This window comes from Haliotis asinina, chromosome 5 (genome assembly GCF_037392515.1).
Source record: "Haliotis asinina isolate JCU_RB_2024 chromosome 5, JCU_Hal_asi_v2, whole genome shotgun sequence".
NCBI classification, from domain to species: domain Eukaryota; kingdom Metazoa; phylum Mollusca; class Gastropoda; order Lepetellida; family Haliotidae; genus Haliotis; species Haliotis asinina.
Genome location: NC_090284.1, coordinates 52,311,462 through 52,326,715, shown reverse-complemented (window position 1 = coordinate 52,326,715; position 15,254 = coordinate 52,311,462). Strand labels below are relative to the sequence as shown.

At 38.0% G+C, this 15,254-nt stretch overlaps 2 protein-coding genes across 3 annotated transcripts in view; one reads left to right on the top strand and one right to left on the bottom strand.

Moving 5' to 3' along the window:
* LOC137284758 (uncharacterized) overlaps positions 1-4,486 on the bottom strand; it is a 36,911-nt gene extending 32,425 nt beyond the window's left edge. The window contains exon 1 of the mRNA XM_067816725.1: positions 4,181-4,486. The gene's annotated coding sequence lies outside the window, so the exon portion shown is untranslated. The remainder of the gene's footprint in view (positions 1-4,180) is intronic.
* A 458-nt stretch (positions 4,487-4,944) lies between these two features.
* On the top strand, positions 4,945-14,958 carry LOC137284756 (uncharacterized). Of its 2 annotated transcripts, none has more exons than XM_067816722.1 (4): positions 4,945-5,198; positions 7,666-7,783; positions 7,997-8,320; positions 9,938-14,958. In XM_067816722.1, exons 2-4 carry the CDS (start codon positions 7,685-7,687, stop codon positions 10,550-10,552), a joined length of 1,038 nt encoding a protein of 345 aa, XP_067672823.1. In that variant the 5' UTR covers positions 4,945-5,198; positions 7,666-7,684; the 3' UTR covers positions 10,553-14,958. The 2 variants fall into 2 exon arrangements, with proteins under 2 accessions (XP_067672823.1, XP_067672824.1); XM_067816723.1 differs by having other exon boundaries at positions 5,195-5,371.
* The last annotated feature ends 296 nt before the right edge of the window (positions 14,959-15,254 follow it).

Here is a 15,254-nt window from a genome sequence, read left to right as displayed (position 1 = left end):
AGATTGAGCCCGGTTTATTTACAGCCACTGATTAAATTCGCTAACAACTGAAATCCTACATGTAGAAGATAGGTTAACTATTTGATCACTTCAGTTTAAGTCAAATAATTGGTATTAATGTCCGTGTTAGGACAATAGATTTGTAGTAAATTTTCACATCGGTATGTTATAGCTCACTGGCTTCTATTCTTGATTCACCACTATGATAGACTAAATTGTGCAGATAAAAACTTCTTTCACACATTCGTTTAATTTTTAGAAGGGAAACATACCTAAGTTATTTGCAAGTGATAGTAATAGTTTTATGACTTATGATCCGCCATTGAAATGCTACACGCCGTTGTTTGAGTGTTTCTTCAAAAACATCTTTCACATACACTTTTCATTCTTATGAGGGAAGTATAGTGTCAGGTGAAATGTGTTTGCAAGTAATAGTGATAGTTTCATAATCTAAAAAAGAAAGTTACGGTGTATTTGAGGTGTGTAAAAAATATGATATATCGCCGATCTGTTCTGATTTGCCATTGAAACACTGTACCCCATTATTTGAGTTTTCCTTGTTATTTCCCCCAAAACATCTTTCACATACACCTTTAATTCATATGAAGGGAATATACTATCAGGTGAAATGTGTTTGCAAGTAATAGTGACAGTTTCATAATCTAAAAAAGAAGGTTATGGTGTGTTTGAGGTGTGTGAAAAAAAGTGTCATATCGCTGATCTGGTCTGATCTGCAATTGAAATACTACTCACCATTGTTTGAGTGTTTCTAGTTACTTCAAAAGCATCTTTCACATACACCTTTAATTCTTATGAGGTGAATATACTTTCCTGTGAAATGTATTTGCAAGTAATAGTGATAGTTTCATAATCTAAAACAAAATGTTAGGGTGTATTTGAGGTGTGTGAAAAATATGACATTGATGCTTGTGATGCTGGAGGGTTATAATTCCATAACTTCCTTCTTTTTTGTTGATCTTATTATTTGACAAAACTGGAAAGGTGTTTAGGATGCTTTGTGACAGTTTTACACTTTCTGTTTTTGAGGGGTGTGTGACAGTGTCAGTTAACATTCTGCTAATGTCCATTCCAGTCCCCATATGGTATAAGATATCTGAACTACATGTAATTATTAATGCAAACAAAAATGTCACAAGTAGATTTTTTAAGAAGGACAGCTGGTTATCACGTGTTCTCGCAATACTTTTGCGTCATAGAAATTTGACAGGTTAAATTCGGTTTTAATTAGTGGTAGGAATATGGTATTTTGCATGGTGAGCAGAGTTGCTTCCCCCTGCACTATGTCACTAAAATTGGCAAGCATGGTGACATGGCGTGCATGGCAAGATTTAAAAATAATCAAAGAAAAGGAAGAGCTATATGAAATCATTTAGTGTTCCAAAATCATGGATAGAGGTAAACGAAAGGGCGCGGGGAAGAAGATGAGTGAGTTTTTGGAGGTTTTGAAGCCCCAGAAACACGAGTCAAGCGGCAACGGACAGCGTACGGAAGGTGAGCAAATCAGGGACACTTAGTTTTCAACACCCCAAAACAATAGTTGGCTGCACTTGGCAGAGGATGACTGCTTGAGTCTGGAAACGGAATTGCAAGACGAAAGGATTTGTTGAAAGCTGAAATAAGAAAGGTTCAAGGTGACCTTGAAAGCATGTGATGATGTGGAGGTCAATCAACAAAGGGAAGTAACTCCAACAGACATGATAGAAGGTAATGGTCGTCAGATCACGTATTTCGTGTGGATGAACTCTCTTGATGTTAATAAACATTGCGAGTTACAGTTTGACAACGGTAGACTGAAGTTGGGTAGCAATAAACCCCCACTTAGCAGTGTTAGTGTGGAAATGTGGGGCTATGCTAGTTTAGGCATACTAGATAAGTTGATTGAGGAAGGGGCCTTGATTCAAACAGTGCTAGACTACCACCGCTACATGCGTGACGTTTTCAGATTGGCAAGCAGAAACATTTGGACTTCAGTTTTATTATACAACAAGGAGTATAGGGATGTGCAAGCGAAGGAGCGTTTCCAATGGGGAACTCCGAACCAGCTTCTTCGAGAACATCAGCTGGTTAGAAAGGATGAACAGTGTAATAAGCACCATCTGTTGGGGCAAAGAGACATGATTTTCTTGCCAAGATAGACCTTAAACATGCATACAGATCGGTAGCAGTGCATACCTCAGATTATGATTTGACTGGTGTGTGTTGGACTTTTGAAGGAGAGACATGTCCGTGTTCTATGGTAGATACACGCCTCCCTTTCGGGGCTGCCAAGAGCCCAAGTATTTTCCAGAGCCTGTCCGGAGCTGTGTGCGCAATTATGTGGTGCCGGTTCAGTATATGTGTTATTGCATACCTTGATGACTTCTTGATCATTTCCAGGAACAAGGGGCAGTGTGTTAAGGCTATGCAAGTATTAGTGGATGTGCTCTGTTGCTTGGCATTTGACATCAACTGGGGAAAAGTTGATGGTCCCAGTCAAACTATAGTGTTTTAGGGAATAGAAATAAACACAATGTTGCTCACATTTTCACTAACTGGAAGGAAATGTGAAGAGTTGTTGACAACACTGTGCGAGTTTCAAGAAACACTTGTAGGCAAGCTGTGTTGGGCAGCACAAGTCGTTCAGGGTGGTTGGGCATTCCTAAGGAGAATGTTTGATTTGAAGGGTGTGTTAAAAGGTGGTCAGCATAAAGTAAAACTTGATGCAGAATGCAGAGCTGATATTGACTGGTGGTGTGATTTTATGTGCATTTTTAATGGAACTGTGAGTTTCGCACCAGTGTCACCCTCTATGCATCTGTATACAGATGCGTGTGACACCAGCGCAGGTGCTTATGTGGAAGGAGACTTTGCTTATTGGAACTGCTGCCTGGATGTGCCTAAAGTGGTTGATGAACATATAAATGTGAAAGAACTTGTGGCGGTGGTTCTAGCACTAAAACGTTGGCGGCTCCTATTTCAGAATAGACGAATTTTGGTCCATACGAACAACGTTACATGCATGACTGCTGTGAATAATGGTACTGACCGTAGCCAAGCCGCCACAAAATATGTTCGGGAACTTTTTTGGATGAGAGCACTGAATAACATTGAGTTGGTGGCAGTGCACTTAAAAGGGGATTGTAATTTGGTTGCTGACAGTATCCAGATTAGAGGAACCTGAATGTTTGTCCTTACTGTATAATTTATTGCCGCATTTATCTGTCACGCCTTTCACTAGCTCAAAACTTTTGAATCACATGTCATTTGCATTTATCGCAAGGACTGTATTTAGACTCAAATCTAAGGCTTTGGCGGAATCAACACAGAGAACATACAGTTGCCAGCTAAGATCTTACTTAGATTACTGTAAAAAATTAGATGTTCCTCCATTGCCCACCTCCACAGAGACTATTACTCTTTATATCGCATACCTCGTTGATGTAAAGGGCTTAATCAGCTACAAATCAGTTCGAGGATATCTGGTTCCTATTTCTAATCTGCAAAAGGACAATGGATTTGATGATGTGATAAGTGATAACTGCCATCTCGCATATAAGATGTTTTGGGAGGGAAGGCCACTGTGTATCATTTATTCTTTCATTCATTTACCTACTTCTTTCGTTTATTGTTTCCTTCTTTCATTCTTACTATATATCATTCATTCATTGTAAAATTCCGATTGATACAATAAACCGGCTGTAGTTCTGTTAAACACAGCTCAAGTAGCGCTGGTAGACTAAGTGACTAACTCTCTGAAATGAACATATTTTACTGAAAAACTTTCATAGTGAAAAAAAATAATATAATGAAATGGAGCCCTGAGACTTTCTTCACTTTCAGAAGCTATGGAAATCTAGACTTATCACATTTTCTAGACTTGGGCTTTCTTCCATATATATATACTTCAGGGTCTGTAGCGGACTGTAGCGCTGGGAACGAGCCAAGTCACTGAGAGTTGGCACACGTTAATTAGCACAAATTTAAAGAAAGCCAGCGAGTGACATCCCTGGTGTAGATTATCCCTGACAACTGTAACTTTTTAGTGCAAAAAATATGATATTTAATGTTTTCTTTTATGCAAATAATAACACGAGAATGCATGTTTATACCGTTTACTCAGTGGATTTTCTCTCTGACCACCCCAAGCCTTTCTTCCTCGTCTTACAGCCAAAATATTTACCTGTTAGTTATCAGCTCTAACCGTGTGTATTTTCCTCCAGTGGCCAAGTAGGCGATGTCGTCCATGGATGTTCAGATCATCGTCACGTCACCGTGCATAGAGTAAACTGTTGACCAAACGGCTTCGGTCCAATACTCACAGCTCAACTGTATCTTGTGCAAACGCTCTAAGAAATAAACAGTTAAGAAACATCAAAAGCATTCAATATGGACCCGAATCAAAATGTTCGAATGAATGCGCAAACTTGCAGCCTGGACACTACACAAATAAACAATATTCGGGCAACGGAATACCTGGAAGAAGAGTCTATGGAAACCCTTTACTGTCCTACACATCTTTCGAGGAACTTCAATTAAGACAATTATTTCCATAATTCGAGTTATTCTCTTAAAAAATCAATAACCTATGCTAAAAGTCAAGCTGTTATCTTGAAAATTGATGTTGTTAATTTGAAAATTTACCACACTATATGTCTAATGATCTTGGGAAAGAATCTACAGGACACTGAATACAGGACAGTGAATTCAGCTAATGAACAACCCAAGGTTCCACTCAATGTTTGAGCCGACATTAATACGACTTGAACTTTCCAAGGCAGCATGTTGATTATTCTACAACAGAACCTATTTTTTTAAGAGTCTAGCGTAAAATAGAGAGTAAATAAAAGAAGTTTTATGGCCCGAACGATGTACCGTACTTTCTAGAATCCTTTCTTCGAAACGAAACTAGAAGTACACTTCCTGGAAATTGTATCATCTGAGTTTGCGTCAGAAGGACGATTCCATTGCGCGAAAGGTTACCAGGGTTCAGAATGATGTTCAATTTGAATAAGAACGACAGACTGGAGATTAGTGGCTGGCTCCGATACTACGGTGTCCTACTTTAAAGATGCATGCTTGATGTTTCGTAAATACTGATTGTGACTGTACCTCAATGTTAACACGTACCTTGTCTCCTGACGTACCCGTGTCATTTGCATATGCAGTTATCTGCTGCACACTCTCGGTCCTGGCCAAAGGTAAGGAATGTGGGTAATTAGTCTGCTGTCAAACTGGAGAACAAAGATTTATTTCCAATAGCTCTGATTATTTTGGAGTGATAAATTTAGGAAACATCAATTCTGAGTTACCGTCCGCTACGCCTACGGCTTTTTAGCTGCCATGGGTCGATTGAAGCAAATGAGCATGACAAGTAACAGCGGTTCAATTTAACTGTTTCATAGTTCCATATGTAATAGTGTCAGTACTATCATGGGATATATTATCTCATCATATATATAGACCCATGGTATTAAATATACACATTTGACATATATCTATATATTTTAGTTCCCCTAAATAAAACAACACTTTGCCTTTGCATGTTTGTTTTATGCTATTGATTATGCATGTAAACTGAACACTTGAAAGCCACAAGGTTTTTAAAAGTGAGGTTAGTTTTTACAGGTACACCAGATTTTTTTAACTGGCAGCGTTACACATACTGACATTAATACTAGCATCTCTTACTTCTTCACATGATGAAACCATGTTGGAGAGTCACATGTGTTAAGAGTCTTACAAGATACAGGTTCAGTGTGACTTAAGACTGCACAGAAAGTGGTATATCATTACTGTTGCTACATGTCACATGTTGAGAATGCATATTTCTGCTAAAACCTCTGAATGTGAGAAAACACATGACTGGGTGGGGAGGGGATGCGAACGGCTGGGGGGGGGGGAATGGTTTTACACCCCCAAATGAGATTATTTTCCCTTCTACCCAGCTTTCTTTCCCCGTTTAGCAAGCACAGATTTCCTCAGGTTCAAGTTCAAAATCTCCAATCTCACAAGGGCCCCTTTTCACTGGAAAGGAATTGCTTGATTCTGTCCAAATTGTAAAATTCAGAGACTAAGTATAAGTCTATTCCAATATTCCATTTCTGATATGGTAAATATTTTACATGTTATGTAGCAAGCACATGGAAGTGCAGCAAGAGAGGAAACATCAGTTATTGTTCAAAGGTTTAACCAAAATCATGTTGATTGATTAATAACTGTTAATAACTTCAAATATGTGGGGACCGGGGGGATATGTCATCTTCTGATGACTCTTGTTGTGATTTATTATATTCTCGGTTTCCATGGAAGTGTTTTCGTCTCAAAAGTGAGAGGTGTGTTTAGTTTCCGGAGCAGAATTCAAAAACCGTTCAAAACTTTTCTGCAAAACTTGGTAGATATATCAATCAGAACCTAAAGTGGTGCCTTTTGCAATGTACAGGTTTTTGTGATTTAACATTTTCTGCGTTTCCATGGAAACGTTTTGAACTTTGTCTCAAAAGTCAGAGTGTTTTGTTTCTGGAGCACATCTCAAAAACTTGTAATATCTGTCAGCAAAACTTGGTAGATATGTGTGGCAGACCACAAAGTAGTGCCTTTTAGTATATCCAGATTTTTGTGATTTATTATTTTTTCGGTTTCCATTGAAACGTTTCGGACTTTGTCTCAAAAGTGAGAGGTGTGTTTCGTTTCCAGAGCAGAACTAAAAAACTTCTTAATATCTTTCAGCAACACTTCGTAGATATGTGTGGCAGACCCCAAAGTGGTGCCTTTTGGTGTATACAAGTTTTTGTGATATATTATTTTCTCGGTTTCCATGGAAACATTTCAAAATGGAGGGATGGGCTTCGTTTCTGGAGCAGAACTCAAAACCTGTTCAATAGTTTTCTGCAGAACTTAGTAGATATATCAATCAGAACCTAAAGTGGTGCCTTTTGCAATGTACAGGGTTTTGTGATTTATTATTTTCTCGGTTTCCATGGACACGTTTTGGACTTAGTTTCAAAACGGAGGGATGATCTTTGTTTCCTGAGCAGAACTCAAAAACTTCTTAATATCTTTTAGCAACACTTTGTAGATATGTAGGGCAGACCCCAAACTCGAAAACCATTTCATATCTTTCAACAGATCTTGACAGATTCCATGGAAGCAATTCAAGTCTAAAAAAACCAATGACTAACTGTGAGATGATTTGTCCTTTCAAACATGTGGGGGGCGGGGGGATATGTCGTCTTCTGAGGACTCTTGTGCTATTTACAGGTTTTTGTGATTTATAATTTTCTGGGTTTCCATGGAAATGTTTGGGACTTGGATGGGGGGGTGGGCTTCGTTTCCGGAGCTTAACTCAAAAAACGTTCAATATTTTTCTGCAAAACTTGGCAGATATATCAATCAGAACCTAAAGTGGTGCCTTTTGCTATGTTTTTGTCATTTCTTATTTTCTCGGTTTCCATGGAAACATTTCAAGCTTAGTCTCAAAAGTGCGAGGTGTGTAACCAAATAGCTGTAAATGCAAGAAGGTGTAGGATCAGTTTTATGTCCAGTAGTACAATTACATACATCATACATTACTCCCTGAACCAAACAATAATCCTTTCGTTACTCAGATTAGGGACTTCCAACCATTTCAGAATTCATCATCTATTTGTTCTTTTCATTTTATTTCAGGTTACCATTAGCTGTGAAAATGAGGTGTCAAATGTGCCAAACTGTGAAGTTGTCCAATGAGTTTCCTCCCAGGAAGATAACAGAAAATTGTAAACATCCAAGACAGCATTGCATGAGGGTAGGTATACAGTTTCATCTTTTAATCTTCTTAAACCAGATACATCAAAACAAAACAGATGCTAGTACGATATGTAAATCCCACCAAAACGTTTAAGCCAGTGTTAGAATTTTAGAATATGCATATTTACATAGTCATGAAGATGATTGTAACGCATACCCTTGATAAGTAACAACAGTAACCCTGATGGAATTCTGGTCCTATTTGTTGCAGTGTGTTGTGGCTTATGTGCATGAACATGAGGCTTGCCCTCATCCAGATTGTGGGGAGACTGTTGCTAACGATAGTCAGATGATGGAGATTTTACAACACACCCTCAAAGAAATGTTCCGAGTATATGATACATCATACACTCCTCATGTCATTCCTGAAGGAGCAAGTGAAGGTGTCATACAGGTCACGGTCTTAAATGGAGAGTCAATTACTTTACCTTTCAAACCAGACATGACCATTCTCAAGGTGAAAGAGGAAATTCAGAAGGAGCTCCAACATGATGTCCAGAAACAGAAGCTGTTATATAATGCAACAGAGTTAAAGGTAGGTGTAAATCAACAATGAAATGAAAAGTTGATATCTGACAGATCATTTATTTCTAACTTCCTTGAAAGTCATTGAGTGATTTAATGTAGCCTACTTGTCTGTTGTTCAGGTATGGCATGTCCAGGGAAACCACATGCAGATGATAACTCTCTCCTTAGTTCTCATCAGTAATGACACTTTTGTGTTAAAGAGGTGTGAATCTTATTTCATAGTCTACCAGTGCAGCCATGCTGAAACTCTTTTTGTCAGTGTGTAATGAAGTGATATATATTTTTAGGACTTGCTACAACTGCTCTGTATTTGCCAGGACCAAAGAAGCTGTTATTTGATTTGAAGTTCTTTTTCAAACTATATCCTTAGTACTTATGCTGAAAATATTTGACAACAACTTTCATGACATGGCTATCTGTATTTATGATTTATCAAGGTGAGACACAATGATAGTGTATTTCTTTTTGCACGATATTCCAATGTTCTCCAGTGTCCTTTGCTTCATATTATTGGGATATCAGTTCATCATACACACCTATGGGTTCACAACACCATTACTTGAGATGTACATTAGGAATAATGCTGTCCTGTCATTTGAACCTGTGAATCTGAATAGCGGTGCAGTCCATTCTACCATAGAGGGGCTGTGGGTATGTAAAGTGATAAACTGTTTGTGAAACGTGTCAGTATACTCTCACTCTACTGGAATGGGTTCTATTTGCTATTTTACAGTTGATGATTTCCATACACAATGCAATACAGCACTCAAATTTTTTTAAAGGCTAAGGCAAATATTTTTAGTGCACTGTGTGTGCTGTGGGAAACTGTACACAGGTACTGAATGACATTGTAGGCATCATCACGTTTGTGAATGAATGGCTTGACCCTCTTTACCCTATTGATAGTGTAAAAGTTTCAGATACCTGTTTTCAGTTTACCAGTCTTTTCACAGTCCAGTTTACAAGATACTAGTATACAAGTGCTCGAGCAGAAACATGATGTTTTCAAATCATTGTGTAGAAAGTGATTACTGCAAGGATCACAAAAATCATCAGTTTTCAAACCTGTTCCCCCTTCCTGAAGGTAGTGGATCAGTACATGACAGGGTCCCCTCTCTCCTTTCACAAACACATCTTTCGCGCACCTCATTCTAGTGTTGGTTGGACAGTAGGGATTGTTCACAATTTATAACCATAGTTAAACTAGACCTTATCAAACTGATCATTACATTGACATTGTTGCTTTTTGTGAGATTTAATATCATTTATTTTGAAAAAAAAGGATCACTAACTCATAAAAGCTTTTCCCTTAAGCTACTGGAAATTACAAGCGTATTTTGGCTTTGGCTCACATTTGCATTCCCATATATTCACTGTATCTGAAATTTAGTTGTGAAAGATCCCGGAGGAACTTGTCACAAGGATATAAGGCACCATGGTAAACTGGCAAGGTGAAGGTGTTGTCTGGTTCACTAGTAATCCTCAATCATGTTAACTGCTGTCTCTGAGTTTTACAGAATACACATAACTAATAATAATTGTTTGTTTTTCTTTGTGCTTTACATCAATGCTACTTTTAAAGTACTTGTACACTCATAAATCAAAAATGACATTTCTTTTGCAGGTGTATGGGGAGTCAGGAAAACATATGCGACTGATTGACTATGGTGTGGAACCAAACTCTGTCATACATTTAGTGATCCTGCTGTTTGCTATTCCTGAAGGTTTTGATCATGTTGTGTTTGACTTGTACTGGGGTTACCCACACAACAGAGGACGGGACTACCTTGATGCAAGCTGCCTTCAGTTCAGTGGGCAAACGTTTCAGGGTGTTGTGGACTACGAGCATGTGGTGAATATGAATGCATCAATCAGGCACTCGGGAGATGTAATGGATGACAAACGAAGAAAAGGGCATCACACAATTCATGTGTCTTTAAGAAAAATCCCTGCCAATATCACACATCTCTTCTTCACCCTTAGTGCATGGAATTCTCCAAATATTGCCCGATACCCATACCCTAGTTTAAAGTTCTATGAGGCAGATAAACCACACAAAAACCTGTGCAAAACTACCTTCACCCATGCCAAGTATAGCCAGGCTGTCATCATGTGTTCTGTATCAAGATCAGCAAGTGGTTGGGATATTTATAATTCTGGAAAACTTTCAGCAGGAAATGCAAAAAACTACAACCCTCTTGTTGGTACAGTTCAATCTTTAATTTCAAAAGGTTACTAACTGAAAAATGTATTTGTGTATTTTGACCAATTGAAAGTGTCTTGTTGTGGTTGTGTATAATCGTGCTGAACTGAATTATTTTCACTTGACCAAAATATGGCAGTTACAGTAACTGTTAAGTCAAGTTCAACTCATCTGTTTGGTACAGTTTTGTTCAATGTTATACAAAGAATAAAACATTGTAAATTACAGTGTTCCCAGAAATTATTGAGAAAATCTTTGTTTTTTTTCTAATGATGCTAAGATTGGAAAAGGGGCTTTCACTATGCACTAAGCATACTAAATAAGGGAGACAACTCTTGAAGGCTTAGAAGGCAGCTCATTACGTCAAGAGTTATCTCCCTTGTCTGAGCAGACGGCTTCCTGTGTTGACATGGCAGAATTTACAGCAAGAGAGAAAAGAAAGCTCATTCTAGATGATTTTGAAAGGGGTGAGGCTGATGCTAAAGTGTTAGCTTGTAGACATGGTATTCCTCTGTCTACAGTATACAGAACTTTGAAGAATATTCAAACAGGAACCGGGATAGAGCACAAAGCAGGGGCAGGTCGGCCTAGGAAATTCAGTGTTGGGGATTGCCGAAGACTTGGGCAGATTGTGAGTAGGGGCAAATTGAAAAGTGTTGAGAACATCAGAAATGAAATGATTAGCAGAGGAAGTCCTCAGGTATGCAATGAAACAGTTAGGCAGGAATTACAGAGACTTAATTGGGTGAAAAAATGTGGAATTCCCTCGCCGTTGATGAAAGATCCAGAAAAGGAAAAACGTTTAAACTGGTGTCGGGCTCGTGAAAATCAAGATTGGGATAATGTTTTCTTTTCGGATGAAAGTTCTGTTTGGCATTTCCCTAATTGTGTGAAAATTTGGACCAAAGATACTATCAAACCTATCTACCAGCGACCAAAACATAGCCCGAAGTTTCACATGTGGGGTAGCATATCGGCTCGCGGAGTGACGCCATTGTGTGTTTTCACGGGAAACTTGACAAAAGAAAAATACGTTGACATTCTAAATGGTCACCTTCTTCCGACAGCACAAACATTGTATGAAGATGATTGGATTTTCCAGCATGATAATGACCCAAAACACACTGCGCGCTACACAAAACAGTGGTTGTCGGGCGAAAATGTTCAAGTTTTAGACTGGCCCAGTTACAGCCCAGACCTAAACCCAATTGAGAATGTGTGGGGAGTCATGGAGGACAGAATAAACCAAAAGGGACTGAGAAATATTGAAGATATGAAGGTCGAGGTGGTCCAATATTGGGATACCCTGTCACACGATTACCTACAAACTTTGATGGGTAGTGTGCCTAGGCGTATTCAGGCATGCATTGCTGAGCGAGGAGGTCTAACAAAGTACTAAAATAAGACTGAGACTGTAAAAGGATGATGTTTTAACATGTTTATGTAAGTAAAACGCCAGAAGTTAATAAACGTAATGAGTTACAAGATGCAACATGATTCTCAATAATTTCTGGGAATACTATAGAATGTAACAAAACACTGAAGATTTACTTCACTGTTTTCATCAAATATATATTGCTTTGTGTCAGGCAAGGTTTTTCCGCACCTACCGTCATAACAAGTTGAAGGGGTTGTGCATGGGGTAGATTGTTTGACTGTAAAGCTTTGCATCTTGTCAGAGATAAATGCTCTCAGAACTTTTTTGGTGCTTGTATATTTAGAGTAACATACCTTGTACTTGATTTCCTTGTACATACCATTTAATTACCATACTTTTTTGCAGATGTAGTTTAAATAACCCTCAACTTGATCATGATAGCTCAGCCATCTGCACTTACAAATAATATACTGCTCAGCAAAAGAAGTACAAGTTTCGAAAAAATGAAGTATCATAAAAGTAAGCGATTACGTTTATCAAACGTTCATCATAAAGTCACATAATGATCCCAGATGAGATGATGTCATGCAGTTTGGTGTCCATAGAAACATTAGCACAAACACACCAACAGTGCTGTAAAACCATAATTTTAGCACGGGCATTGACGGCTATGAATGGAATACATGCATTTCACTCGCAAGTATCCTTTATAAAGGTTTGTGTCAAATAACAGCTCAGTATTGATGCTAGGAGGTGTACATGCTGTAGCTAGACAATTGGGCTGTCATTACATGACTTTCTCAATGTCATCAGCTAACTGGGGCTGTTTGCTGATTGTTCCCCTACTGGACACTCATGCATGATAGCTCGTATGCAAGAGCAACAGTAACAGCAGCCTTAGTTTATGCAGTTTAACAGCCTTCACACAGCAAGAGTGTTGATGGATTTTCTGGATCAGAACATTAACATTCTTCCTCGACCATCTCTTTCCCGGGATATGGCTCCCATCTAGTATCCTGGAATGAAATTGGATGCAAGATTGCTGCAGGTAGACAGCCACTCACACTTTCACGTTTAGTACAGAGACAGGTGTTTGAGTAGAACCACCTCCCTCAGGCATTCTTTCTGACTCTTGTGAACTCAATGAGGTGACTTTGCATAGCCTGTGTTCAAGAAGCTCAAGCAGATTATATGAGTTACTAAAAAGACTGTCACCTTTCCCTTTCAGGTGTATCTCCAGTTGACGGACTGTGATCAGTTTGAACTTAAGGCAATTAAATGTTGATGTCATTGTTACATACACAGTGTTTTCTATTAAAATAAACAATTAGATATAATTTCTGTTGTCTCCTATTTAAATACTTGACAAAAAGCCAGACTTACGTTTCTTTTGCTGTTCAGTATAAGAGGTTCATTCATAAAATTTCCATTGCAATAGTGGAAGGCTGGTTGTAATTGTTGCATTGGCTTAATAATGTTTTGAATAGATCCTGTTTAACTATACTGTATTGTTTTATGCTGGAATATATATTAAGATAAGCATGTACAGTATCTAACGTGAACGCCTACACCAATAAGGTGTTTAGATACACAGTGTCAGTGTAATTGTTCGTAATACTATTCAGTCACATTAGATGTTTGTAGAAATGATATGATAATACAATATATTAATTAATCTTCCGCAAATTTTGTCCCCTCTTTTATGTCATGTCCCTAAAACTCATAGTAAGGTCCTTTCAACTTAAGAGGTTCTTAGTACTCTATGCATAAAAATTCAGCACTAATAAAGTATTCACAAGGCTGTATGAAAAGAGGGATTTTCCACTAGTTAAAGGTCACATGCGATCCAAAAATCAAACAATTATAACACAGTTATCACTTGTTGATGATATATAAAATGCATTGGTGATTGTGAAAAAAAACAAATAAACAAAATTATAAGCATATAACTCCAAATCGAAAGTGCAATATCTTGTACTTTGGTTAACCTTCCTCGAAATGAAGCAGCTGCGATATTGAACCCGGTCAGAGCTGGTGGTATACTCCAGTGAAACGACACCTTGTTATTGGCCACTGGTTTATCTGCCAATATGCTTAGCCAGCTCTTTGTTTATGGCTTATAAGCATGATAGGAGTTAATTTTAAATTGCATGTGATCAGTGATTGAAATTTAGCAGACAGGCAGGCAGACACATGGGTGTCAATAAACCAGACATAGAGTTTTATCTTGAATGGTTTTGGTAAGTGCATACCTAAAGGCATCAGAATCTGCAAAGTTGTGTTTTATGTTGCGTATGATCTTTAACTTTTCAAACAATATTCCAACAGCTCCAACATTTGGCAACTTTTGAGATAACATTTGAAACATATGACTCGTGCTTAGAGGTTGGTTGATAAAGGTTACCGCCTTCCTGTCCTCAGTACACCTTTCCAAAAGCTTTATATTAGGCATGTGGAGGACCTTTCTAAATGTGATGCATCAGTGAAAAAATGATATCTGATGACATTCGCTATATTGGCTTGTACCATACACTCCATAATTTGTTTTCTAGAGAAAAATTGTTTATGATGTAATAGGATTTGCTCACCTTTACACAAGTAGCTCTTAACATTATTTGATAATAAACACACACTGAAGTCATCATAGTCAAGATTGTACCATCAACTCAATTATTCTTCTGATATTTGAAACATACATACCTTTAAAAAAATACTTTGTCCAAGTGGATATGTGATGGTGTATGCATATGTTGTACTTTGATGTTTAAGATATAATAAAAACTGTAAAATTCCTATTGATATGGAAAAGGGTCTGTCATTTCTATTTTGAAGTGTCTCATCTATGACTGCATGAAAATTGACTGTAAGATGGACTCAATTTCTAACACACATTACAAATGTGAATGTCAACCACAAGTGTATGCATGGTCACTGGGTCTACCTTTCTTTGCTGTATTTTGTATATCATTTATTCATACAAATATCTTTGTGCGTTTATTCCAAATAATAACTCCATATTTTTTTTCTCTCAGAAAAATTTGTGGAATAAACTCTTAGAAATGTTTTACAGCTTTGTTCATTTCCATTAAAAAACAATGAATGGACATTGCATGCTGTCAAAACCGGCATCTGTCCAATCCGGCAAGTTGTCAACACTGGCATATAATCTCAGTCCTATCCATAGCTTGTAATTTACCATCAGCTCTACATTCCAGCACTTTGTCTAAACCGGATTATTTCGTCAGTCCCAATGAGTGCCGGTTTAGACACCTACCACTGTTGTCTACATGTGGGTGCCAATGTCATTATTTTGAGGTGCCTAAATGTTGCTGTTGTCAACAGTGTGATGTGGGCACAAGT